This window comes from Xenopus laevis, chromosome 2S (genome assembly GCF_017654675.1).
Source record: "Xenopus laevis strain J_2021 chromosome 2S, Xenopus_laevis_v10.1, whole genome shotgun sequence".
NCBI classification, from domain to species: domain Eukaryota; kingdom Metazoa; phylum Chordata; class Amphibia; order Anura; family Pipidae; genus Xenopus; species Xenopus laevis.
Genome location: NC_054374.1, coordinates 163,097,209 through 163,122,317, shown reverse-complemented (window position 1 = coordinate 163,122,317; position 25,109 = coordinate 163,097,209). Strand labels below are relative to the sequence as shown.

The 25,109-nt window shown below is 39.7% G+C and overlaps 1 protein-coding gene across 12 annotated transcripts in view; it reads left to right on the top strand.

The window, feature by feature from the left end:
• Positions 1-7,711, top strand: part of picalm.S (phosphatidylinositol binding clathrin assembly protein S homeolog) — a 110,748-nt gene extending 103,037 nt beyond the window's left edge. For 10 of the 12 annotated variants that reach the window (XM_041584610.1, XM_041584609.1, XM_041584615.1 and 7 more), the window contains 2 exons: positions 897-999; positions 6,653-7,711. In XM_041584610.1, coding sequence (XP_041440544.1) covers positions 897-989 — 93 coding nt within the window. In that variant the 3' untranslated portion in view covers positions 990-999; positions 6,653-7,711. The remainder of the gene's footprint in view (positions 1-896; positions 1,000-6,652) is intronic. The other 2 variants (XM_041584611.1, XM_018250390.2) reach the window with 1 other exon arrangement.
• Positions 7,712-25,109: the final 17,398 nt, after the last annotated feature.

The window sequence follows — 25,109 nt, the reverse complement described above, 5'->3', positions numbered from 1 at the left end:
AATTTAAAATTCTACCCCTCCATGGTCCCTGACACTGACAGCCCAAAACCTTGCTGTTATTTTTCTTTCTCTTCAGCCTCTCTTCTCTTGTCCAGGATCTCATTCACACCACTGCCTGGTTGCTAAGGTAAACTGGATCCTAACAACCAGGTAGCTGTTTTAATTCCAAACTGGAATGCCGCTTCACAAAAATCTGAATCAAAAAGATAAACAGTCACAAAAGGTCTCAGAATATCACCTCAAGGCTTCTGCTCCTCTAATGGAATTCACAGCCAATCACAATCTGGTTATAGGCCAAGGGCTGAGCTTTATATATGTTAATTGGACCCTGTGCAGATCAGACACTAATGGTTTGGGGATTACTGATACAGGTTTGGGACCCATTATCCAGAAAGCTCCCAATAACGGAAAGGCTATCTCCCATAGGCTTCATTTTATCCAACTAATCCAAGTTTTTCAAAATGATTTCCTTTTTCTGTGTAATAATAAATCAGTAGTTTGTACTTGATCCCAACTAAGATATAATTAATCCTTATTGGAAGCGAAACCGGCCTATTGGGTTTATTTAATGTTTACATGATTATCTAGTAGATTTAAGGTATGAAGATCCAAATTATGGAAAGATCTGTTATCGGGAAAACCCCAGGTCCAGAGCATTCTGGACAACAGGTCCCATACCTGTACTTATAATAGATCATTCGGGGGGTGAGCGTTTACTGGAAGTCTTGTCCATGTCAGAGGGCAAGGAAAATGTGTTAGAGCCTCTGTGTGTTAGTGCTTTATACTGTTCTGCTTAGCACAAAATTTCACTTTTCATTACATTTTCTGCTTTCATATTCTGTCATTCTCAGACTTTTTCTCTCTCTCTTTTCTTTTCTTCGGCTCATGTCAAACAGTTGTCTGCGGCATCCAGCCCCTCCAGCCAGAGTCCTCACAGAGCTCCAGGCGAGGACCACTACCCACAGCTCTCTTTGCAGGATTTCTTGTAGGACGCATTAGGTATAGCCAGACTCATCGGGGACGAGCCATTCTAGCAGCGGAAAAGATAGGGGGGGCCGCGACCCAATTGCCACATAAATGACCACATATATTGGTGTAATATTGTTCACTGTGCACATGCTTGCTTTGCTGATCACTTAAAGGATAAGTAAACCTTTAAAATAAGTGAATGTAAAATTGACGAGGGGCTAGTCTAAGCACTTTTGTAATGTACATTCATTATTTATTTTTTATTCCAAGATATTAAGGGATACATGTACTGTTAATATGAATGAATTTTGATACAACAGTGCCACCTGCTGGTCAGTTTCCCACCAGTCTGACCAGCAAGTAGTCAAGGAAGTTGTCAGGAGAAAGAAAGAGGCTGATGTTCTTCTGCTTAGGAAAGATGTGAGAAAGGTTTCTAATTTTATTCCTAAGCAGAAGAACATCAGCCTCTTTCTTTCTCCTGACAACTTCCTTGACTACTTGCTGGTCAGACTGGTGGGAAACTGACCAGCAGGTGATTCAATAAATAATTATTTGCGGCAGAGACTGAGTCTTATGTGCTCCATCCATACCTATGTTTGCTGAAACTGACCAGCAGGTGGTGTTGGAACTAAATTCATTCATATTAACAGTATATGTATCCCTTAAAGGAAAAGCAAACCCTAAAGTTAAAGATCCCCTTCCCCCCTACCCTACATAGACCCCCCTCCCTTCTCCCCCCAGCCTAGCTGCACTGAGGGGGTAAGTAAAGACTTAGGGGCATTTGCTCGGGTTAGCAGCCAGGCTGGGGGGAGGAGGAGGGAGGGGGGTCTATGTAGGGTTGGGAAGTAGGTTTTTTTTTAACGTTAGGGTTTGCATCTCCTTTAAAGAGGTGGTTCGCCTTTAAGGTAGCTTTTTGTATGTCATAGAATGGCCAGTTCTAAGCAACTTTTAAATTGGTTTTCATTATTTATTTTTTTTGCCTTTTTCTTCTGACTCTTTGCAATGGGCAATGCTGACCCCTTCTAAAAAGCAAATGCTCTGTAATGCTACAAATGTATTGTTACTTTTTATAACTCTTTCTATTCAACCCCTCTCCTATTCATATTCCAGTCTCTAATTCAAATCAATGCATGGTTGCTAGGGGAATTTGCACTCTAGCAACCAGATTGCTTAAATGCAAATTGAAAGAGTTGCTGAATAAAAAGTAAGTCAAAAACCTTAAATAATTAAAAATGAATATAAATGAAAACCAACTGCAAATTGTCTCAGAATATCACTCTCTAGTCTCTACATCATATGGAGTTATCTCAAAGATGAACAACCCCTTTAATATCTTGTAATTAAAGAAAAAGAAATCATGAATGTAAATTACAAAGGTACAAAGGTGCTTAGAATACAATTTTACATTCACTTATTTTAAAGGCTTACTTATACTTTAAAGGAGAACTAAACTATAAAAAATAAATATGGCCAGAAATGTTCTATTTTATATACTGAACTTACTGCTGTATAATCTCTATATATCAGTAAAGATCCAGGCCTTTAAAATTGACACAGGAGCTCACCATCTTGGATTTTTTGTTAGGAGTGTCATTCACTGCACATGCTCAGTGTATTGTGGGCAGCTGCCTAGAAGCTAAGCTTAGGGGTCGTGAGAAATCATCAAGCAGAAAATGACATTCACTTGTTATGGAAGCTGAAGCTACAGGGCTGATTGCAGAGTCCACTGGTTTCTGTGTCGCCATGTAACATGACTAGTAATGTGAGTCCATTACTAATCAGCCTTGTATTGTGACTTTTATATTGTATTTAGAATGTATATTGTGAGTGGGTCCCTTAGGACATACATAGTAACATAGTAAGTAAGGTTGAAAAAAGACAGAGTTCAACCTTTTTTTTTTTTTAAATTAACTACCTATCTGCCAGTTGATCCAGAGGAAGGCAAAAAACCCATCTGAAGCCTCTCCAATTTGCCTTAGACGGGGAAAAATTCCTTCCTGACTCCAAAATGGCAATCGGACTAGTCCCTGGATCAACTTGGACTATGAGCTATTTCCCATAACCCTGTATTCCCTTACTTGCTAAAAAGTCATCCAACCCCTTCTTATACCTATCTAATGTATCAGCCTGTACCACTGATTCAGGGAGACAATTCCACATCTTCACAGCTCTCACTGTAACAAACCCCTTCCCAATATTTAGCTGGAACCTCTTTTCTTCTAATCGGAATGGGTGACCTTGTGTCAGCTGGAAAGACCTACTGGTAAATAAAGCATTAGAGAGATTATTATATGATCCCCTTATATATTTATACATAGTTATCATATCACCCCTTAAGTGCCTCTTCTCCAGCGTAAACATCTCCAATTTGGCCAGTCTTTCCTCATAGCTAAGATTTTCCCTTTACCAGCTTAGTTGCCCTTCTCTGTACCCTCTCTAATACAATAATGTCCTGTTTGAGTGATGGAGACCAAAACTGTACGGCATATTCTAGATGGGGCCTTACAAGTGCTCTATACAGTGGGACCCCCTCCTCCCGTGAATCTCTGCCCCATTTAATACAAGTCAAGACCTTATTTGCCCTTGATGCTGCTGACTGGCATTGCTTGCTACAGACAAGTTTATTATCTACAAGGACTCCAAGCTCCGTCTCCATTATGGATTTGCCTAGTGCAGTCCCATTAAGGGTATAAGTGGATATTGTTACATCCCTGGTGCATGACTTTACATTTATCAACATTGAATCTCATTTGCCACTTAGCTGCCCAGATTGCCAGTTTATCAAGATCCTGTTGCAAGTGCCACATCCTGGATGGAATTAATTGGGCTGATAATTTTGTGTCATCTGCAAACACTGATACATTACTTACAATCCCCTCCCCTAAGTCATTAATGAACACGTTAAATAAAAGTGGACCCAATACTGAGCCCTGTGGGACCTCACTAAGAACCTTACTCCAAGTAGAGAATGTCCCATTAACAACCCCCCTCTGTACCCGATCCTGTAGCCAGTTTCCTATCCACGTGCAAACGACTTCATTAAGCCCAACAGACCTTAGTTTAGAAAGCAGTCGTTTGTGGGGCACAGTATCAAACGCTTTGGCAAAATCCAAATAGATCACATCTACTGCCCCCCCCCCACTATCCAGAATCTTACTTACCACATCATAAAATGCAATCTAATTCGTCTGACATGACCTATCCTTCATAAAGCCATGCTGATTGTTGCTCATAATGCCATTCATTAGGACAAAATTTTGAATGTGATCCCTTAACAAGCCTTCAAATAATTTGCCCACCACAGATGTCAAGTTTACTGGCCTATAATTGCCAGGCTGAGATCGTAATCCCTTTTTAAATATTGGAATAACATCAGCTTTTCTCCAATCCATAGGCACCATACCAGATGACAGTGAATCTGAGAAAATCAGAAATAAGGGCTGGTCTAAAACTGAACTAAGCTCTCTTAGAACCCGGGGGTGTATGCCATCAGGCCCTGGAGCCTTGTTTACATTAATTTGTATTAAAGCTTTTTGAATCATATCCTGATTCAGCCACTGACTAGATTGAGCTGAACCATTCGTGCAGTTATTAAGTGAGCCTGTGAACCCAGACTCCTCTATTGTATACACTGAAGAAAAGAACTGATTTAACACATTTGCCTTATCTGTATCTGTTACAACCATACTGGTACCATTATTTAATGGAGCAACACTCTCAACCTGCATCTTTTTACTATTAATATATTTAAAAAACTTTTTAGGGTTAGTTTTCATCTCCACCGCAATTAACTCTTCATTTCTTTTCTTAGCCTTCCGGATTGCTGATTTACAACATTTATTACAGTGTTTATATTCATTAAATGCAGCTTCTGTCCCTACAGATTTGTAGTTTTTAAATGCCTTTCTCTTCTTTCCCATTAACATCTTTACCTCTGTATTAAGCCACACAGGATGATTCTTAGAGCTTCTACGTTTAGTCCTTAAGGGAATAAATTGAGAACAGTAATGATTTAATATCATTTTAAAGGACAACCATTTCTGTTCTGTGTTTTTAGCTGAAAACCTAATGCCCCAATCAATGCCCCAGACAGCTGCCCTGATATGTGCAGTGAATCAGTGGAAGATAGGGAGTTTCTGGAGCATCAGACCTTCACTTCTGAAAGGGTTGGGCTGGTGCCAAACCTCCCAAAAATACAGTGCGGTATTTATATATTAGTTAGTTAAGCTTTAGATCTCTTTTAAAGAAAAATAGTGGTAAGTATCCCCTTGATAGGAAAAGATAGATCTTTGTCCTATTTAAACCAGTGATAGTGTCAATTAAAGGGATATTGTCATGGGAAATTTTTTTTTTTTCAAAACACATCAGTTAATAGAGCTGCTCCAGCAGACTTCTGCACTGAAATCCAGTTCTCAAAAGAGCAAACAGATTTTTTTTTATATTCAATTTTGAAATCTGACATGGGGCTAGACATATTGTGAGTTTCCCTGCTGCCCTCAGTCATGTGACACTGCACTTTAGGATGGAACTACTTTCTGGCAGGCTGTTATTTCTCCTACTCAATGTAACTGAATGTGTCTCAGTGGGACTTGGCTTTAACTATTAAGTTCTGTTCTTAGATCTACCAGGCAGCTGTTATCTTGTGTTAGGGAGCTGTTATTTGGTTACCTTCCCATTGTTCTTTTGTTTGGCTGCTGGGGGGAAAGGGAGCTGGTGATATCACTCCAACTTGCAGTACAGCAGTAAAGAGTGACTGAAGTTTATCAGAGCACAAGTCACATGACTGGAGGCAGCTGGGAAACTATACAATATGTCTAGCCTTATGTCAGATTTCAAAATTAAATATAAAAAAAATCTGTTTGCTCTTTTGAGAAATGGATTTCATTGCAGAAAACCATGTTTTCCCATGACAGTATCTCTTAAACAGAGTTATTCCCTTTAAACGGGATATTTACCCTAAAATTACTTTCTGGTATGATTTAAACAATGCTATTTAAATGAGAATTAAGTTACAATCCATGGGGAAGGTGCTAAATGTTGGGGCGCCTCCTAAGGATTGTAATAATTTAAGGTGCCCATAAATGTAGAGATCCGCTCGTTTGGCGACTTCGCCAAAGAGCGGATCTTTCTCCGATATGCCCACAATGAGAGAGGTGGTATCTGGCTGATCCGATCATGGGCGCTAGGGCCCAATGATCGGATCATAATGCAGGCAAAACAGGCAGTCGGATCGTGGGACCACATCAATGAACAGATGCGGCTGCGATCCGACGGGATTTTTAACCCTGCCAATGTCGATCGGGGAAGCCCGTTGGGGGGCCCCACGCTCGGGCCGATAAGCTGCTGACCTGGGTCTTTTGGCAGCTTTTATTGGCCCGTGTATGGCCACATTTACTCAATACCCCAGGCCGATGCTCCGGTTGGCAGAAAACTGCACGGGCTGGGCACACTTTCTAGTAGGGATGCACCGAATCCATTATTTTGGATTCAGCCGAACCTCTGAATTCTTAGCGAAAAATGAGTCCGAACCCTAATTAGCATATGCATTGCACCACCTCTTGAATTGGAACTTTCCTTCTTCTTTAAGAGATTATATCTTTGTTGTATTAGTTTTCTTCTTTATCATTTTCTACTTTAACATTGAGATATTCATTAAAGCCATTTTCCGTTCCTTTTTGTGCAGATGCAGTTCATGTAATCCAGCTGGAGGGGGGATCACCCTTAGAAAAGGCAACGCTAAGTAACAAAATCCCTACTTCCAGTTCAATCCAAGCTGCTGTAAAGCTCTCCTCTTCCACGGGAATGGCCGAAGAACAAGTCGCGGCGGATATGAAAGACCCGAAGCTTTCCCTAGAAGATAGTTGGAAAGGGACCTGATGTATTCCAGCCACTCGTCTTCAGTCATATAGAGTCATGGTACCGGTCTTATAGAGGGGGTACAGTTAAGATAAGAGGACCCACAAATGCTAAGCGCTGTGATTGGCTCTGCTGGGTGAAGTGAAACGAGCTCTCAAACAGCGGTAACATTGCGGGCGCTTCCCTTGGGCTGTAAGAGGGTGAATCCAAAACACAAGCCCCTTGTCATTAATCAGAACTTTAATTTCTTCTGCTTGGACACACACATATACCTATATAGACCGTAATTGACGTTAACACTTTTTATTACCTCCTCCCACCTTTGAAAATCATATATATATATATATATATATATATTATGTTTGCAGTAGACATTCCTTATGTATTATTTCTATTTATTTATGATTATCAGTTTAACAATTAATGTATCAAACACCTTACGTATGAATGTATAAAATTCCTTTTTTTTTTTTTTTTTTTTTAAATATGAAACTTATTCCATACAGAGCACTAAATATTTTTAAGTCCGTATATTGCTAATGGGAAGCGCCACATTTTATCAGTCTTTTAATGGTTTGGTCCGCGTCCAGTCCCCGTAGACATCATTTTGTGCCTGGGATTTTGCAAGTGGGGAGGGTGGGAAGCACTACATTTTAAATCCCATTTATTTACGGGGAAAGGAATTTATCGCTTTGTGCTTGGCAGGTCATTATTTTACATTCGACATGGTAATGCCTTTCAGACAAAACAAAATGAATGTCAGGAATTGCTTTCATTGTGTATTTTCCTTTAAGACGAGTGAGATGGGTTTATAATGAAGCCCCTTTGTTGGCAGAGACCTAAATCTTCACACTCAAAAAAAAAAATTGTATAAAAAGTGCCATAAGCTTATACCATACATTTTACGTTTACAAGGGAAGATGTTTATTTTTTTCAATTTTGTCCCTAAAACACAAACCTATTCTGGCTATAAATCAGATGACCATGAATAAGGGAAGCACTGAATCAACTATTTTGGATTCGGCGAATCCTTCCCGAAAGATTCGGCCAAATATCGAACCGAATCCTAATTTACATATGCAAATTCGGAGTAGGAAGGGGAAAACATTTTTACTTCCTTGTTTCTGACAGTCACACGATTCCCCTCCCCTAATTTGCATATGCATTTTGGTTTTGTCGGGTAGAAGGATTCGGCTGAAACCTGCTGAAAAATGCAGAATCGTGAACCGAACCCTGGATTCGGTGCATCCCTACCATGAATAGGAAAAATATACATGTTCTGGGCCAGACAATGTAGTGTTAAAGTTCTGTAACATGTGGAGGTCTTAGAATTAAATACTTTAAAGGGAAACTATCGCAAAAATGTAAAATATGCTTTATCATACTGAATTAAGACGTTTTCTAAATATAATCAATTAAAAATGATGTACTGTATCTGAATTAATCAAGTTTATCTCCACTATTCCTCTCTCAGCATCTGTTTCTCTTCATTCTCTCTTCATGCAGCAGTTGGGTGTCAGATATTCATTGACAGTTAGATCCAATATATCTTATAGGGGGGCTCCTTTTGCCTAGAAGATGTATTAGAGCTCACTCTATTAAACTCACCAGCCATCATGTCTCTCTACATGCAGGATTTGTGCAAAATTCTGTTATTTTGTTTGTAATCAGTTATTTGAGTGAGCTCTAATACATCTGCTAGGAAAGGAAGCCCTCCTATAAGATATATTGGATCTAACTGTCAGTGAATATCTGACACCCAACTGCTGCATGAAGAGAGAATGAAGAGAAACATATGATGAGAGAGGAATAGTGAAGATAAACTTGATTATTTCAGAAATGATGCGGAATATTTAATTGATTATTTTTAGAAACTTAATTCAACATGAAGCTAATATTATATTTTCGTGATGGTTCCCCTTTAATATTGGCCTCTGGCTGTTACTGGACTTCACCTCCCAAGAGCGTTGGGGCTGGTTGTTCTATTTGCAGCTATGAGGGAATGCTGGGAGTCGTGGTCTCATAACCAGAGACTGCAGGTTGAACATAAGTGGTTCCCTCATCCAACGATTGGCCACATATAGAATCCAACGCCCTTAGTAGTTTGGCGCCTGGTTGAAGTGAGGCAAAGCATTGGGTGCTGTTGACCAGCGCTCACCGTGTAAATAAAAGTAAAGTTGGTCGGAGGAAGCCGGGAAGGAAAGTGAACAATATGAAAGCAATTCTGTACATGTACTTGCTGCATTGTCTCCGCAGATTCTATTTTTGTTTAAAATATTAAAAAAAAATGTATGTGATTAAGAATTGGTGGATTTTCAAATAAATTCAGCTTCAACAAGGATCCCAATGTGTACGTGGGCTAGAATGAAAGAAAAACATTTACAATAAAGACGAAAAGTGTCGAATGCAGTGAAGGATGGGGTTAACTTACCCAAAAAAAGGGAGGTCCAGCTGCTCAAGCCCCAGACCTTCAGCTCAGGGAGGCAAATAATGCAAATAGTTAATGAAGGGCTGGCACATACCAGACCACACTCTGTAGATAGATGTAGTAAAAAAAAAAAGTATCAAAGCAAAAACATCACAATGAAGCCTAACGTGCCACACTCCGTAGATATATGTAGTAAAAAGTATTTATTAAAGCAACACTATCACAATGAAGCCTAATGCGCCACACTCCATAGATAGATGTAGTAAAAAAAAGTATTAAAGGACAAGGAAAGTCTAAAATAGAATAAGGCTAGAAATGCTGTATTTTATATACTAAACATAAGCATGAACTTACTGCACCACAAAGCCTAATTAAACAAATGATTTATACTTTCAAAGTTGGTCACAGGGGGCTGTCATCTTGAACGTTGTTATATATCTTTGCCTGACCCTGCACATGCTCAGTGTGGTCTGTGCTGCTTAGGGATCGTCATAAACAAAGCTGCTTGAGTTCTGCATGGCTGGGAAGTAAGGCGGGAGCTCCCCCTGCTGTTCATAAGTATGATTGTTTCCCTGATCAGCAGTTAGGGACCGTCTGACAATTCTTATCCACAGCAGTAAATGAAGGGAGAATTTCACTGCATACAGTCAGGTTTCTTATAAAAACGGTGCACATTTTTTAATTAAAGTAGATTGGAGATAGGTTTCTTTTTCATTAAAGAAAGTAAAAATGGGATTTTACTTTTTTGCCTTTCCTTGTCCTTTAAAGCAAAAACATCACAATGAAGCCTAACGTGCCACACTCTAGATACTGTAGATGTAGTAAAAAAAAGTATTAAAGCAAAAACATCACAATGAAGCCTAACGCGCCACACTCCGTAGATATATGTAGTAAAAAAGTATTTCTTGAAGACCTAAGGCACGAAACGCGTTGGGCTTCATTGTGATGTTTTTGCTTTAATACATACTTTTTTACTACATCTATCTATGGAGTGTGGTCTGGTATGTATCAGCCCTTCATTATCTATTTGCCAGAATGAAAGAAACTATGGTGAAGCTTAGTGATTTCAATGATTCATGAAATGTACGATTCAGGAAATTCAGAAATATAGTGTATGGGGGGTACAGGTGTTGTCATCTCTTATTATTTTAATTTTAGACTGATCTGCTGCTTTTCTGTAATAAAAAGTATCTGCAAGAATATTGATAGAGCAATGATCAGATTGGCTTTTAAATTTCATAGTGTCAACTGGCAGTTGGTACCATAGAACTGACCATAACTGGCAGTGGCATCACTAGATGTTACTGTGCCCACAGCAGAATCATTTGTGGGACCCAAACTCTCCTGAAGTCCTGTTTTAAATTTAAATTACTCCTTAATTAGAGCCTCATGGGCCCCTACACCTTCTGGATCCCACCTGCAGCCGCAGGGTCTGCTTCTTCTGTAGTTACACCCCTGATCCTTGGCCTGATACCATACTGCTTCTAATTGCACAATGACCCCTTCTCTGGATAAACAAACTGAAGTGAGCAAGGGAAAGTACTAATGGAGCACTATGCTGCCATGTCACTTTGCAAAAACCAACCTGGGAATTGGGGTAATATTGTGGTGCACTGGTATCTCCCCAGGATGGTGCAGTTTTTTCCTAAAAGAAACACCAACCTGAAGAATAAACATGTTGATTGGATTTAATGGGGGTTGTGTGCCTTTCCTTGACCTTTTAAATGACCTGATTTTAAGTCTATGGCCAAATAAATACCTAAAGATTTGTCAAATCCAGTAAAAACACCTGTAATTGGCCAAAGCCACAACCAGATAATAGATGACATGCACCCCGAGTCCCAAGCATTTCCGATTATAGATCATATAACTGTACAGGTATTGGTCCTGTTATCAGAATACTTGGGACCTGGGGCTTTCCAGTTAACAGATATTTCTGTAATTTGGATCTTCATACCTTAAAGGACAAGTAACTCTTTAAAATAAGTGAAAGTATTCTAAGCACTTTTGTCATTTACATTCATTTTTTTTTATTCCAAGATATTAAGGGATACATATACTGTTAACATGAATGAATTAACAGCGCCACCTGCTGGTCAGTTTCCCACCAGTCTGACCAGCAAGTAGTCAAGGAAGTTGTCAGGAGAAAGAAAGAGGCTGATGTTCTTCTGCTTAGGAATAAAATTAGAAACCTTTCTCACATCTTTCCTAAGCAGAAGAACATCAGCCTCTTTCTTTCTCCTGACAACTTCCTTGACTACTTGCTGGTCAGACTGGTGGGAAACTGACCAGCAGGTGGCGCTGTTGTAACAAAATTCATTCATATTAACACTACATGTATCCCTTAATATCTTGGAATAAAAACAAAATAATGAATGTAAATTACAAAAGTGCTTAGAATAGCACTCTCATCGATTACATTCACTTATTTTAAAGGTTTATCTATCCTTTTAAGTCTACTAGAAAATTATTGAAACATTAATTAAACCCAATAGGCTGCTTCCATTAAGGATTAATTAGAAGTACATTTTTATTATTCACAGAAAAAGGAAATCGTCTTTAAAAAAATTTGGATTATTTGAATAAAATGGAGTCTATGGGAGACTGCCTTTTTGTATTTTGGAGCTTTCTGGATAACTGATCCCATACCTGTATTAAAAAAATGTAGCACAGTAGGGTGAGGAGGCCTTGGTGTTGGAGTCAAGCAAATTGGTTGATCAATGAGGAATTGGCTAATGAAGATGTTCTTTTTAACCGATTAACCCAATTCAATAAGGAGAAGGTGACGCAGGAGGACTCGTTTGAGGCTGAACAAAGAAAAAATTGGGCAGAAATCTGACAACTGAGTGCAATGTTAATAAATACAAAGTTATGCACCTGAGTAAAGACATGAATGATGACAGTTATACACTAAGGGGCAGATTTATCAAAGGTCGAATTTCGAATGTATGTGACTTTGTATTACTTGAATAAATTCGAATGTATGCAGAATTCAACTGGGAGGTTATTTATGAAAACATTGGAACGTCTACAATTCTATCGAATGGGAATGACCCAAAAATTCGTATTCGAATCTGATACAAACACAATTCGAATTGAAATTTCCTCCGAAAAAAACTCAAATGCCAGGAAGGCTATTAACAACTTTGGACCATGTAATTATCATGTCATGCAAATGAACTCGCCCCCCCCCCCTCTCCCAGAGCTGCTTCAGAAGGAGAGAAATGACACTTTACACTTCAATATTAGAAAAACCGTCACACATAGAAAATAGAAAGTCATTGGAAAAAGTCATTCTTTCTGGTGATCTATCTGAAACCAACTAGTTTGAAGGTGAACAACCCCTTTAAGACTACAATGTTGCTGTTGCTGGACTACAGCTCCCAGCATGCCTCAAGTCTCTTTCTATAGTATTCTGGTATTTGTAGTCCCAGAGTGCCATGCAGGAGGGTTTACTACCCCTTTGTAATTTTGGGAAAATGCATCAAGTAACAAAAAGTCTCAGCAAAAGAAAGATTTTATCAGAAATCCTGGGAAATGACAGAGAAAGAATGGGAGTGTTGATAATTACCCACCATGCTCTGTGGTCCCTCCTGCACAGTAACTATGTATCTCTGCTCAGCACAACCGTCTCTTGTTACTCTGACAATGGCAACGCCCCCAAGGGGGTGGGGGGTGGATTTTAGCGCTGAAGAGGTTGACTTCCCCTTTAAAGGCTTACTTATCTTTTAAGTGTGACTTCTGCTACATTGCTTCTACTTGAGTATTAGTAGATCCCTACTAATGATATAGAGTGATTCTAAAAGCTAAAGGTGCAGTAACAAAACAATAAAATATTAAGGCAGTGTCACATGCACAGGGCAAATTCCTTCCACTGCTTTATGGGTTGTTTTTTTACCCACAATGCAAAGCATTCAGCTATTTTGCAGCAGGTTAGTGGGGTGCTATTATAATGGGGGGATAGGGAAGGAACACTGGGTACAAAGTCTACTCGCTCAATAAGCTCCTATAGCAGATCCAACTGTGCGGCTCCTCCCTGCGGGGCAGAGAAATGTGGAAGGATCTGCCAGGGGTGAAAAGAATTATTTCCGCAGAACCAGTTTAGAGGAGGGTCTAGAAAGACCGGACCAGTTGTATTTATAGTAGGGGGTAGGGGGCTTGTCTTTCTAATTAAGTTTCTTTAAAGGGGCCTGACCCCTGCATGTTATTTATCCATCATTCTTATCTATTAGTGGTTCAGCTTTTACTTTTCCCATAGGCCCCCTGTTTGTTATAATCACAACAAATCAGAAGGGTGAATTCTCATATTCCCCCCTCCCCAGCACAAAACTCATCGACATTGTAATTAGGATCATTTTATCTCACCCCCTTAATGGCTAGGGGCCCCCCTACTCAAGTCCAGCCGTTAAAGGAGAACTAAACCCAAAAAACAAATATGGCTAAAAACGCCATATTTTATATAGTGAACTTATTGCACGAGGCTAAAGTTTGAGCTTGTCAATAGCAGCAATGATCCAGGACTTCAAACTTGTCACAGGGGGTCACCATCTTGGAAAGTGTCTGTGACACTCACATGCTCAGTGGGCTCTGATTGGCTGTTGAGAAGCTAAGCTTAGGGCTCGTCACTAATTATCCAGCAGAAATGAGCTTCCCTGGCTGTAATATAAGCTGATGCTACAGGTTTGCTGATTATTCAATTCTGATGCTAATTGCACTGGTTTCTGTGCTGCCATGTAGTAATTATGTGTATTAATTACTAATCAGCCTTATATTGTGACATTTCTATTCTATGTGTACTGTATATTGTGAGTGGGTCCCTAAGCTCAGTAAGTGACAGCAGCACAGAGCATGTGCAGTGAATCAGCAGAAAAGAAGATGGGGAGCTACTGGGGCATCTTTGGAGACACAGATCTTTACTGCTAGGGGGCTGTGGTTGCCTTGGGCTGGTACAGAAGCACAAAACATCATGTACAACATTTCTACCTCCTTCTTTATTTTAACTTTCCTTGTCCTTTAATCAGCAGTTAATTAGAGATATGCAGCAGATCCAGCCAATCACTGAAGTGTTTAATGTGGGCCTGGCCCAGAGGAAAAGGTAATTATATGTAGATAATATAGAGGTATAGCCTTGAACCTTTAATGCAAATGTCCCAAGTGTGTGCCCATGGCAGAGCAATTAGAGTGTCAGCTCCACTGGGGCAGGGACAGATGCCAAAAATTAAATATTCTTTGTGTGGAGAGTTAGGAGTTACTGAATATCCAGCTGAATTGTTCTTGGAACAAGAGACCGACAAGGTGTGTTACACTCAGTCACAATTAGCCTAAACTTATAGAAACCAGTGGACAAATGGGCCCATTGTGGGGAGGAGGGAAGAGTCCAGGTCTCGGGTTTGTACATTTAGAGGCTGCCGACGCACGGTCTGTCTGACAAGTGAAGTTATTGTTCCACTGCTTCTCCTGAGTCTGCTGATTGGGGAATCTTTAGCCATGTGATCACCTTACATGAACACCCCATAATCTGAATTCTGAATAAGAATAACACATGGTCTCCTTTATTGGGTCTTACAGCAATTATATTTACTATAATGGATACAGTTCTGTATATTAGATATATATATTGTATGTAGTACAGAATCTATCCCCCCTCAGAGGTCATTTTACTGTGTTTAGGGGGCCCAGTCTGAAGGTCAGTTAGGGGGAGATTTGGGGTGAGTGTTTATTTGTACCCTGGGTACCCCTGGAACTATAGCAGGGTGACACCCCAATGTTTCTATATATCTGTAACCTTGTTATGAGCTAAGGGGGCCCAGTCTGAAGGTCAGTTAGGGGGAGATTTGGGGTGAGTGTTTATTTGTACCCTGAGTACCCCTGGAACTATAGCAGGGTGACTGTTACCCCAATGTTTCTATATATCTGTAACCTTGTTATGAGCTAAGGGGCCCAGTCTGAAGGCCAGTTAGGGGGAGATTTGGGGTGAGTGTTTATTTGTACCCTGGGTACCCCTGGAACTATAGCAGGGTGACTGTTACCCCAATGTTTCTATATATCTGTAACCTTGTTATGAGCTAAGGGGCCCAGTCTGAAGGTCAGTTAGGGGGAGATTTGGGGTGAGTATTTATTTGTACCCTGGGTACCCCTGGAACTATAGCAGGGTGACTGTTACCCCAATGTTTCTATATATCTGTAACCTTGTTATGAGCTAAGGGGGCCCAGTCTGAAGGTCAGTTAGGGAGAGATTTGGGGTGAGTGCTTATTTGTACCCTGGGTACCCCTGGAACTATAGCAGGGTGACACCCCAATGTTTCTATATATCTGTAACCTTGTTATGAGCTAAGGGGGCCCAGTCTGAAGGTCAGTTAGGGGGAGATTTGGGGTGAGTGTTTATTTGTGCCCTGGGTACCCCTGGAACTATAGCAGGGTGACACCCCAATGTTTCTATATATCTGTAACCTTGTTATGAGCTAAGGGGGCCCAGTCTGAAGGCCAGTCAGGAGGAGATTTGGGGTGAATGTTTATTTGTACCCTGGGTACCCCAAGATTTGAAAGGTTTGTTCATCTCATTCTGAATGACAGTTTGCAATGTCCCAGCATGCCACGGCACCCCTTCACCTACATCATATAAAGCCACATTGGGTTTCCTATGAAAAGAAAGAACTTCAGGCAGGTAAATAATTCACCAGAGAAGTGGAGGCGAGAGAGAAAACACCAGTTCCGCCTTTAGTTACTTAACGTAACAAAACAGTCTCTATTTTAGTTACTGATTTGGGAATTCTAAGAAACATTCTTTTCTTAAAAAAAATATGTTGTTCAAGTTATCTCAACCCCACCCTATGTTAAATAGATGTGAATGCGTTCCTGGCATGTGGAATTGTCTGTGTAGGTTGGTGGGTGCATTCTCCAGTAAATAACAAGCAGGACTGGCTGTAGTTAGACAATCATCCGGATTGGCTGCTGCTGACTCCTCCTCCCCTCTCTCCAATTGGGAGAATTAATATGTGGCATGATCTAGGATCCCAGTCATAAAGCAAGATGAGGCTGCCGTGTTCTTTTTTTTGCCTAAAACAAAGTAGAAACAGTGATTACCAAGAAATACACTTCCTCAAAACATCTATAACCCAAATGCAAAAATAAAAAAATATTTCGGTTTTCATGGGGTTTTTAGGAATACTGTAGAGATCCATATGGTTGAATTCCCCTATGGCGTGGAAATGTCCTACTTAAAGGGATACTGTCATGGGAAAAGTTTTCTTTACCAAAACACATCAATTAATAGTGCTGCTCCAGTAGAATTCTGCACTGAAATCAAATTTTAAAAAGAGCAAACATATTGTCAGTTTCCCAGGTGCCTCCAATCATCTAACTTGTGCTGTGATAAACTTCAGTCACTCTTTACTGCTGTACTGCAAGTTGGAGTGATATCACCCCCCCCCCAGCAGCCTAACAACAGAACAATGGGAAGGTAACCAGATAACAGCTACCTAACACAAGATAACAGCTGCCTGGTAGATCTAAGAACAACACTCTTAGATCTACCAGGCAGCTGTAAAATCCAGGTCCCACTGAGACACATTCGGTTACATTGAGTAGGAGAAACAACAACCTGCCAGAAAGCAGTTCCATCCTAAAGTGCTGGCTCTTTCTGAAAGCACATGACCAGGTAAAATGACCTGAGATGCACCTACACACCAATATTATAACTAAATACACTTGCTGGTTCAGGAATGACATTTTATATTGTAGAGTGAATTATCTGCAGTGTAAACAGTGTCATTTAGGGAAAAAAACAAAACCATAAAAATGACAGAATCTCTTTAATATTTCCTTCTATTCTTAAGTTTGGGTATTTGGGTGGGAGAGTATCACACTGGCCTAGTTCACTACTTCAATAGTGATTGGGTACGAGATTGTGATCCTCGGGAAGAGAGTTTCCATTGTTACAAGTCTTTATTAATTAACTTTGCTTCTGGTGCCAGAATAAACATCCTGTGTAGTTCCTACTTACAATGGCCACCAATATAGGGGTTGCCTCACGAGGCAACTTTGGGCGACTTCGGAAAATGAACCTCTCCTAGTGCCATCCCGCTGGAGATTTAGGTTCTAGCCTGCGGGAGGCAGTTCAGGGGGAGATTAGTCGCCCCGAAGAAGAGGAGATTTTTTGCTCTGTGACTAATCTCCCTGATCGGGAAGTGCCGGTTCTTCCTCTTTAGTCTCCTTCCTGTGTAGCTGTCTGCTGGGGAGCCTGGTGTCAACGAGGACCAGTGAAGAGGAAATGCCCTAAAACGTCAACCGCTTTAGAAAAGTGGGATAACAGGGACCCTGTGAACAAGTATTACACAGATAAAGGAGTCACTTTATGTTCTAGGAACATAAGAAAGTGAGACTTAATTATAAAAACAGCCTTGTGCTCCACCTAAGGTCTTATAACTGGAGGTAGATCTCTCAGGCATTACTGGACCTTAGTACTGAAAGGGAGTCTGGATTAGTATTTACTCCCTGAATATTTATACTGGGGGTGATACAGACCACTCGCCAATAACCTAAAGCTGTAAATTTACACCTTTATATTTTTTCATACTTCTACTGCAAATGCTGTGAGTATAACACTGTGGTGTTTGCTAATAAACATTTTGTTAAATACCTTTAGTGTCCTATCTACCTTTTTGCCACCCTTTCCTTCCTCCTCTATATAGTGAGGGCCCATCTGAGAAGAGGAGTCCATTGTAATCAATGATCTGCCAACCTAAGCTGGGAAATACTTTATACAAGATATGGTTACAGAGCAGAATAGATACAGTAACAACTGTACTGTAAGATCAGTAAAACAAGATGGAGGCAGTAGGGCAAAATTAAAACAGATGAAAACATATGTAGACAGCAGGTCAAGATGGGGACAGAAGCACAGATGGAGGAAGAAGGACAAGATGAAGACAGTAGGGCGAGATGAAGACAGTAGAAAAATATGGAGACAGAAGGACAAGATGAAGACAGTAAGGCCAGATGGAGACAGCAGGGAAAGATTGAGACAGTAAGGCAAGACAATGACAGTAGGACCTGATGGAGACAGAAAGACAAGATGGAGACTGCAAGGAAAGTTGAACACAGTAGGAAAATATGGAAACCACATATCAAGATGGGGTAGAAGGACAGATGGAAAAAGTAAGGCAAGAAGGAGACACCAGTGAAAGATTGAGACAATAACGCAAGATGATGACAGTAGGACCAGATGGAGACATCAGGACAAGATGGAGACAGTAGGGCAAGATGAAGAAAGCAGAAAAATATGGAGACAGAAGGACAAGATGAAGACAGCAGGGAAAGATTGAGACAGTAAGGCAAGATGATGACAGTAGGACCAGATTGAGACAAGATGGAGACTGCAAGGAAAGATGGAGAAAATAGGAAAATATGGAAACCACATATCAAGATGGGGCAGAAGGACAGATGGCAAGAGTAAGGCAAGATGGAGACACCAGTGAAAGATTGAGACAATAACGCAAGATGATGACAGTAGGACCAGATGGAGACAGAAGGACAATATGGATACAGTAGGGCAAGATGAAGACAGCAGAAAAATATGGAGACAGAATTACAAGATGAAGACAGCAGGGAAAGATTGAGACAGTAAAGCAAGATGATGACAGTAGGACCAGATGGAGACAAGATGGAGACTGCAAGGAAAGTTGAACACAGTAGGAAAATATGGAAACCGCATATCAAGATGGGGCAGAAGGACAGATGGCAAGAGTAAGGCAAGATGGAGACACCAGGGAAAGATTGAGACAGTAAGGCAAGATGATGACAGTAGGACCAGATGGAGACAGAAGGACAATATGGAGACAGTAGGGCAAGATGAAGACAGCCTTCGGCCTCGTGTTTTTATATGGTCATGAAACTCCTCAGTAACTTATAATATCCTTATATTTTACAAGAGGGGGTACTTTATTCACTATATACAGACCCCGTGAGTAAGAATAAGTGACACGTGATTAAATCTGATCAATATGTGGTTAATATAACAAAGTATCAATATGACCAATAATTGGCACCTGTGGGTTCCCCAGTACAACAAACAGCTGAGCATTTTAACAAGCGAATTCCCAGGTTTAACCCTCCCAGAATACAAATATTGGGCAAAGGTTAATATCAGCTGCACAAAACATTAACACCGAGAGATTAGCTGGGCGGCAGCTGTGCAGGGACTGATCTTGGTGCTACAGACGTACAGTATATATAATGATAATACCAATAATATATACAGTATATATAATGATAATACCAATAATATATACAGTATATATATATACAATATACAATATACCAATAATAATATACAGTATATATAATGATAATACCAATAGTCCAGGCGGTTGAGTGTCTGAGCAAAGTTTGGGGGCTGTTCCTGCAGAATTATCCTCAGTTAATGTAGAATTAGGTGTCAGTCACTTACATTGACAGTAATGGGCAGCATTGTGGTTCCCTCTGCCCATTATTTTCACCTGCAATAGTTTTGGTGAGAATTTATGGTCCATAATTGGCAGTTTGGCAGGAGATCAGCAGAACTACCCATTAATATCAAGACTTAAAGTCATAAACCAAACTCTGAATTTGCCCTTTTATTTGAAGAAAAAACTGATGTCCTTCCCTGTGTCTCCAGGAAACAATTATTGTCTTTCCATCTGGCGAGAGGAGGAAGTGAGAACAACAAGGAGATTAATCAGCAGAACAGAAATATTACGAGACGTTACACTGAGTTGTATCACTAGCATTTAGCAGAATCCGTAACCATGTAAATATTACTGCAGCAATATAATAGTGTTAGTATAATACATGAGTGATACTCAGAGTTCCCTGTATAACTCAGCCTGCAGCCTTGTGCCTTTATATGGTCACAGAACAACCCCTCTAACTTCTAATATCCTTATCATTTACAGTAGGGGGTACATTATCCCTTATAATACATGAGTGATACTCAGAGTTCTATGTATAACTCAGCCTGCAGCCTTGTGCCTTTATATGGTCACAGAACAACCCCTCAGTGACTTCTAATATACTTATCATTTACAGTAGGGGGTACATTATCCCTTATAATACATGAGTGATACTCAGAGTTCCCTGTATAACTCAGCCTGCAGCCTTGTGTCTTTATATGGTCACAGAGCCCCTCAGTGACTTCTAATATCATTATCATTTACAGTAGGGGGTACATTATCCCTTATAATACATGAGTGATACTCAGAGTTCCCTGTATAACTCAGCCTGCAGCCTTGTGCCTTTATATGGTCACAGAATAACCCCTCAGTGACTTCTAATATCCTTATCATTTACAGTAGGGGGTACATTATCCCTTATAATACATGAGTGATACTCAGAGTTCCCTGTATAACTCAGTCTGCAGCCTTGTGCCTTTATATGGTCACAGAACAACCCCTCAGTGACTTCTAATATCCTTATCATTTACAGTAGGGGGTACATTATCCCTTATAATACATGAGTGATACTCAGAGTTCCCTGTATAACTCAGCCTGCAGCCTTGTGCCTTTATATGGTCACAGAATAACCCCTCAGTGACTTCTAATATCCTTATCATTTACAGTAGGGGGTACATTATCCCTTATAATACATGAGTGATACTCAGAGTTCCCTGTATAACTCAGCCTGCAGCCTTGTGCCTTTATATGGTCACAGAACAACCCCTCAGTGACTTCTAATATCCTTATCATTTACAGTAGGGGGTACATTATCCCTTATAATACATGAGTGATACTCAGAGTTCCCTGTATAACTCAGCCTGCAGCCTTGTGCCTTTATATGGTCACAGAGCCCCTCAGTGACTTCTAATATCCTTATCATTTACAGTAGGGGTACATTATCCCTTATAATACATGAGTGATACTCAGAGTTCCCTGTATAACTCAGCCTGCAGCCTTGTGCCTTTATATGGTCACAGAACCCCTCAGTGACTTCTAATATCCTTATCATTTACAGTAGGGGGTACATTATCCCTTATAATACATGAGTGATACTCAGAGTTCCCTGTATAACTCAGCCTGCAGCCTTGTGCCTTTATATGGTCACAGAATAACCCCTCAGTGACTTCTAATATCCTTATCATTTACAGTAGGGGGTACATTATCCCTTATAATACATGAGTGATACTCAGAGTTCCCTGTATATCTCAGCCTGCAGCCTTGTGCCTTTATATGGTCACAAAATAACCCCTCAGTGACTTCTAATATCCTTATCATTTACAGTAGGGGGTACATTATCCCTTATAATACATGAGTGATACTCAGAGTTCCCTGTATAACTCAGCCTGCAGCCTTGTGCCTTTATATGGTCACAGAACAACCCCTCAGTGACTTCTAATATCCTTATCATTTACAGTAGGGGGTACATTATCCCTTATAATACATGAGTGATACTCAGAGTTCCCCTGTATAACTCAGTCTGCAGCCTTGTGTCTTTATATGGTCACAGAACAACCCCTCAGTGACTTCTAATATCCTTATCATTTACAGTAGGGGGTACATTATCCCTTATAATACATGAGTGATACTCAGAGTTCCCTGTATAACTCAGCCTGCAGCCCTGTGCCTTTATATGGTCACAGAACAACCCCTCAGTGACTTCTAATATCCTTATCATTTACAGTAGGGGGTACATTATCCCTTATAATACATGAGTGATACTCAGATTTCCCTGTATAACTCAGCCTGCAGCCTTGTGTCTTTATATGGTCACAGAACAACCCCTCAGTGACTTCTAATATCCTTATCATTTACAGTAGGGGTACATTATCCCTTATAATACATGAGTGATACTCAGAGTTCCCTGTATAACTCAGCCTGCAGCCTTGTGCCTTTATATGGTCACAGAACAACCCCTCAGTGACTTCTAATATCCTTATCATTTACAGTAGGGGGTACATTATCCCTTATAATACATAATTATTATTTCACCAAATGTTTTTTCAGTTCTACAAATGATTATTGCTCATTCCCAGGGGTCCCAATTGTTTAGCCCACAGCTGCAACTTCTCCACTTCACCATGATCTGGCCAAAATGGGGCATTAGAAGATTACATTTTTTTAATGTGTTTTATCTCTGAACCAATTGATATCTATAGTGCAGCTATGGGATCCTTTATCAGGAAAACCTGTTATCCATTACACTCTGAATTATGGGAAGGCGTCTTCCTTGGACTACATTTTAATCAAACAATGAAACATTTCATATGTTATTCCCTTTTTCTGTGTAATAATAAAACAGTCGCTTGTACTTGATCCCAACTAAGATATAATTAATCCTTATTGGCAGCAAAACCAGCCTATTGGGTTTATTTAATGTTTACATGATTTTCTAGTAGACTTACGGTATAGAGATCAAAATTACATTGCCTTATCTTTAAAACTCCAGTTTTCAAACATTCTGGATAACAGGTCCCATATATGTATATAGAGTAGACAGTTAAGTTGTATATCTTAAAGGGAAAAAACAGTCTCCAAACATTTCAGGCAAGGATTTGATGCCATCAGCAGTTTCTATATCACACCAGTAGCAATATTTTATATAAAGGCAATTGCTGTAATTTGGTCAGTTAATTCTATGGGGCAGATTTACTAAAGGGTTAAGTGGCCGTCACTAGAGAAAATTAGCCAGAAATCTCATTCGCAGGGACATTAAAGGATTAAAGGGGCTGTTCACCTTTAAATTAACGGTTAGTATGATGTAGAGAGTGATATTCTGAGACAATTTGTAATTGGTTTTCATTTTTTTATTATTTGTGTTTTTTTAGTTATTTAGCTTTTTATTCGGCAGCTCTCCAGTTTATAATTTCTGTAAACTGGTTGCTAGGATCCAAATTCCCCTAGCAACCATGCACTGATTTGAATAAGAGACTGGAATATGAATAGGAGAGGCCTGAATAGAAAGATGAGTAATAAAAAGTAACAATAACAATACATGTGTAGCTTTACAGAGAATTTGTTCTTAGGTGGGGTCGGTGACCCCCATTTGAAAGCTGGGAAGAGCCAGGAAGGCAAATAATTACAAAACTATAAAAAAAATGATGAAGACCAATTGAAAAGTTGCGTAGAACTGGCCATTCTTTAATATACTTAGAGGGTTATTTATCAAAGTCCGAATTTATCTCAACATTTTCTGCTACAAACTCCGATCAAATCCACTTGGTTTTTTTATGCTTATTTATTACACTTTCGCAAAAATGTGCTTTGAGGGAAATAAATCTGATTTTCAATATTTTTTAGATTTTTCATCTGATTTTTACGATATTTTTGGATTTTTCATCCGATTTTTAGAAATTTGAAAACTGAAATTTTCACCCAAAAACTTCGGGGTATTGCACGAAAACCCAGCGCACATCAAAAAAATCATTGGGACTTCTCCCCTTGACTTATATGCAACCTCGACAGGTCTGAGATGCCGGATTTTCTGATTCTGACTTTTCCATCCTCAGGGTTTAATAAATTCCAAAAAATTCGTGATTTTTTAAAAGTCTGATTTTATGGAAAAAAAAATCACACATTTGTGATTTTTGCATTCGAAGTTTGTAAATAACCCCCGAAGAGTTAATTTGAAGGTCAACCACCCCTTTGAAGCGAAACTAAAGGGACTGATTGTGTTCGGAGGTTCAGACGGGACTTGGGATGGAGCAGAAAGAATCACATTCCTTTGGGCTTTCGCCTCTTGTATCTGAGGTTATTGTGAAAGACAAGAGCTCGTTGTTGTGCTGGAGCAGAGACCATTCTCATTAGAGCAGATACGGGAAATTCTCCTGAGACCCCGTTATTCAAAATACATGAGCGTCACGTCCCTTAGTCTCCGTTTGCAAACAACGAATTTATAATTTCCCACGGATTTGCACGAAACGCGCGGGGCTTTATATACTTAACTCACCTTTAAGTGAATGTATGTTATAGAATGGCCAGTTATAAGCAACTTTTCTATTCGTTTTAATTTTTTATAGTTTCTGAATTATTTCCCTTCTTCTTCTTCTTCTTCTGACTCTTCCATCTTGCAAATGGGGGTCACTGACCCCATCTAAGAAAACAAATACTCTGTAAGGCTACAAATGTATTGTTATTGCTACTTTTTATTCCTCCTCTTTCTATTCAGGCCTCTCCTATTCATATTCCAGTCTCTTATTCAAATCAGTGCATGGTTGCTAGGGGCATTTGGACCCTAGCAACCAGATTGCTGAAATTGCAAACTGGAGAGCTGCTGAATAAAAAGCTAAATAACGCAAAAACCACAAATAATAAAAAATGAAAACTAATTATCAATTGTCTCAGAATATCACTTTGCACATCATACTAACAGTTAATTTAAAGGTGACCAACCCCTATTATAAATGCTGACTCGATCACCACCTCTTGCTAAAGGTTGTAACTGTAACTGTTGTAAAGTAACCTTATGGTATGAGCTCCGAATTACAGAGGAAACTGCAAGAACTCTGAATAAAAGAACCAATAACTGTTTTTAACTGAGAAATAATTCTAGGGCATTAATACAGAATGACATTACATGGCATCTCAGAAATCAGTGCAGCCTGCATCGGATTTGTTTAATAATCGGCCGTGTACAAGTATACGATTTATTATCCCGAATGCTTATGACCTTGGGTTTTCTGGTTAAGGGGTCTTTTCATAATTTGGATCTGCATACCTTAAATCAAATGTTAAGTAAACCCAATAGGAATGTTTTGCCACCACTGTGGATTCATAGTTCCCATCAAGTACAAACTACTGTTTTATTATTACAGGTAGAAAGAAAATTTTTCTAAAACACACAACTATTTCCTTATAATGGAGCCTATAGGAGACGGCTTTGCTGTAAT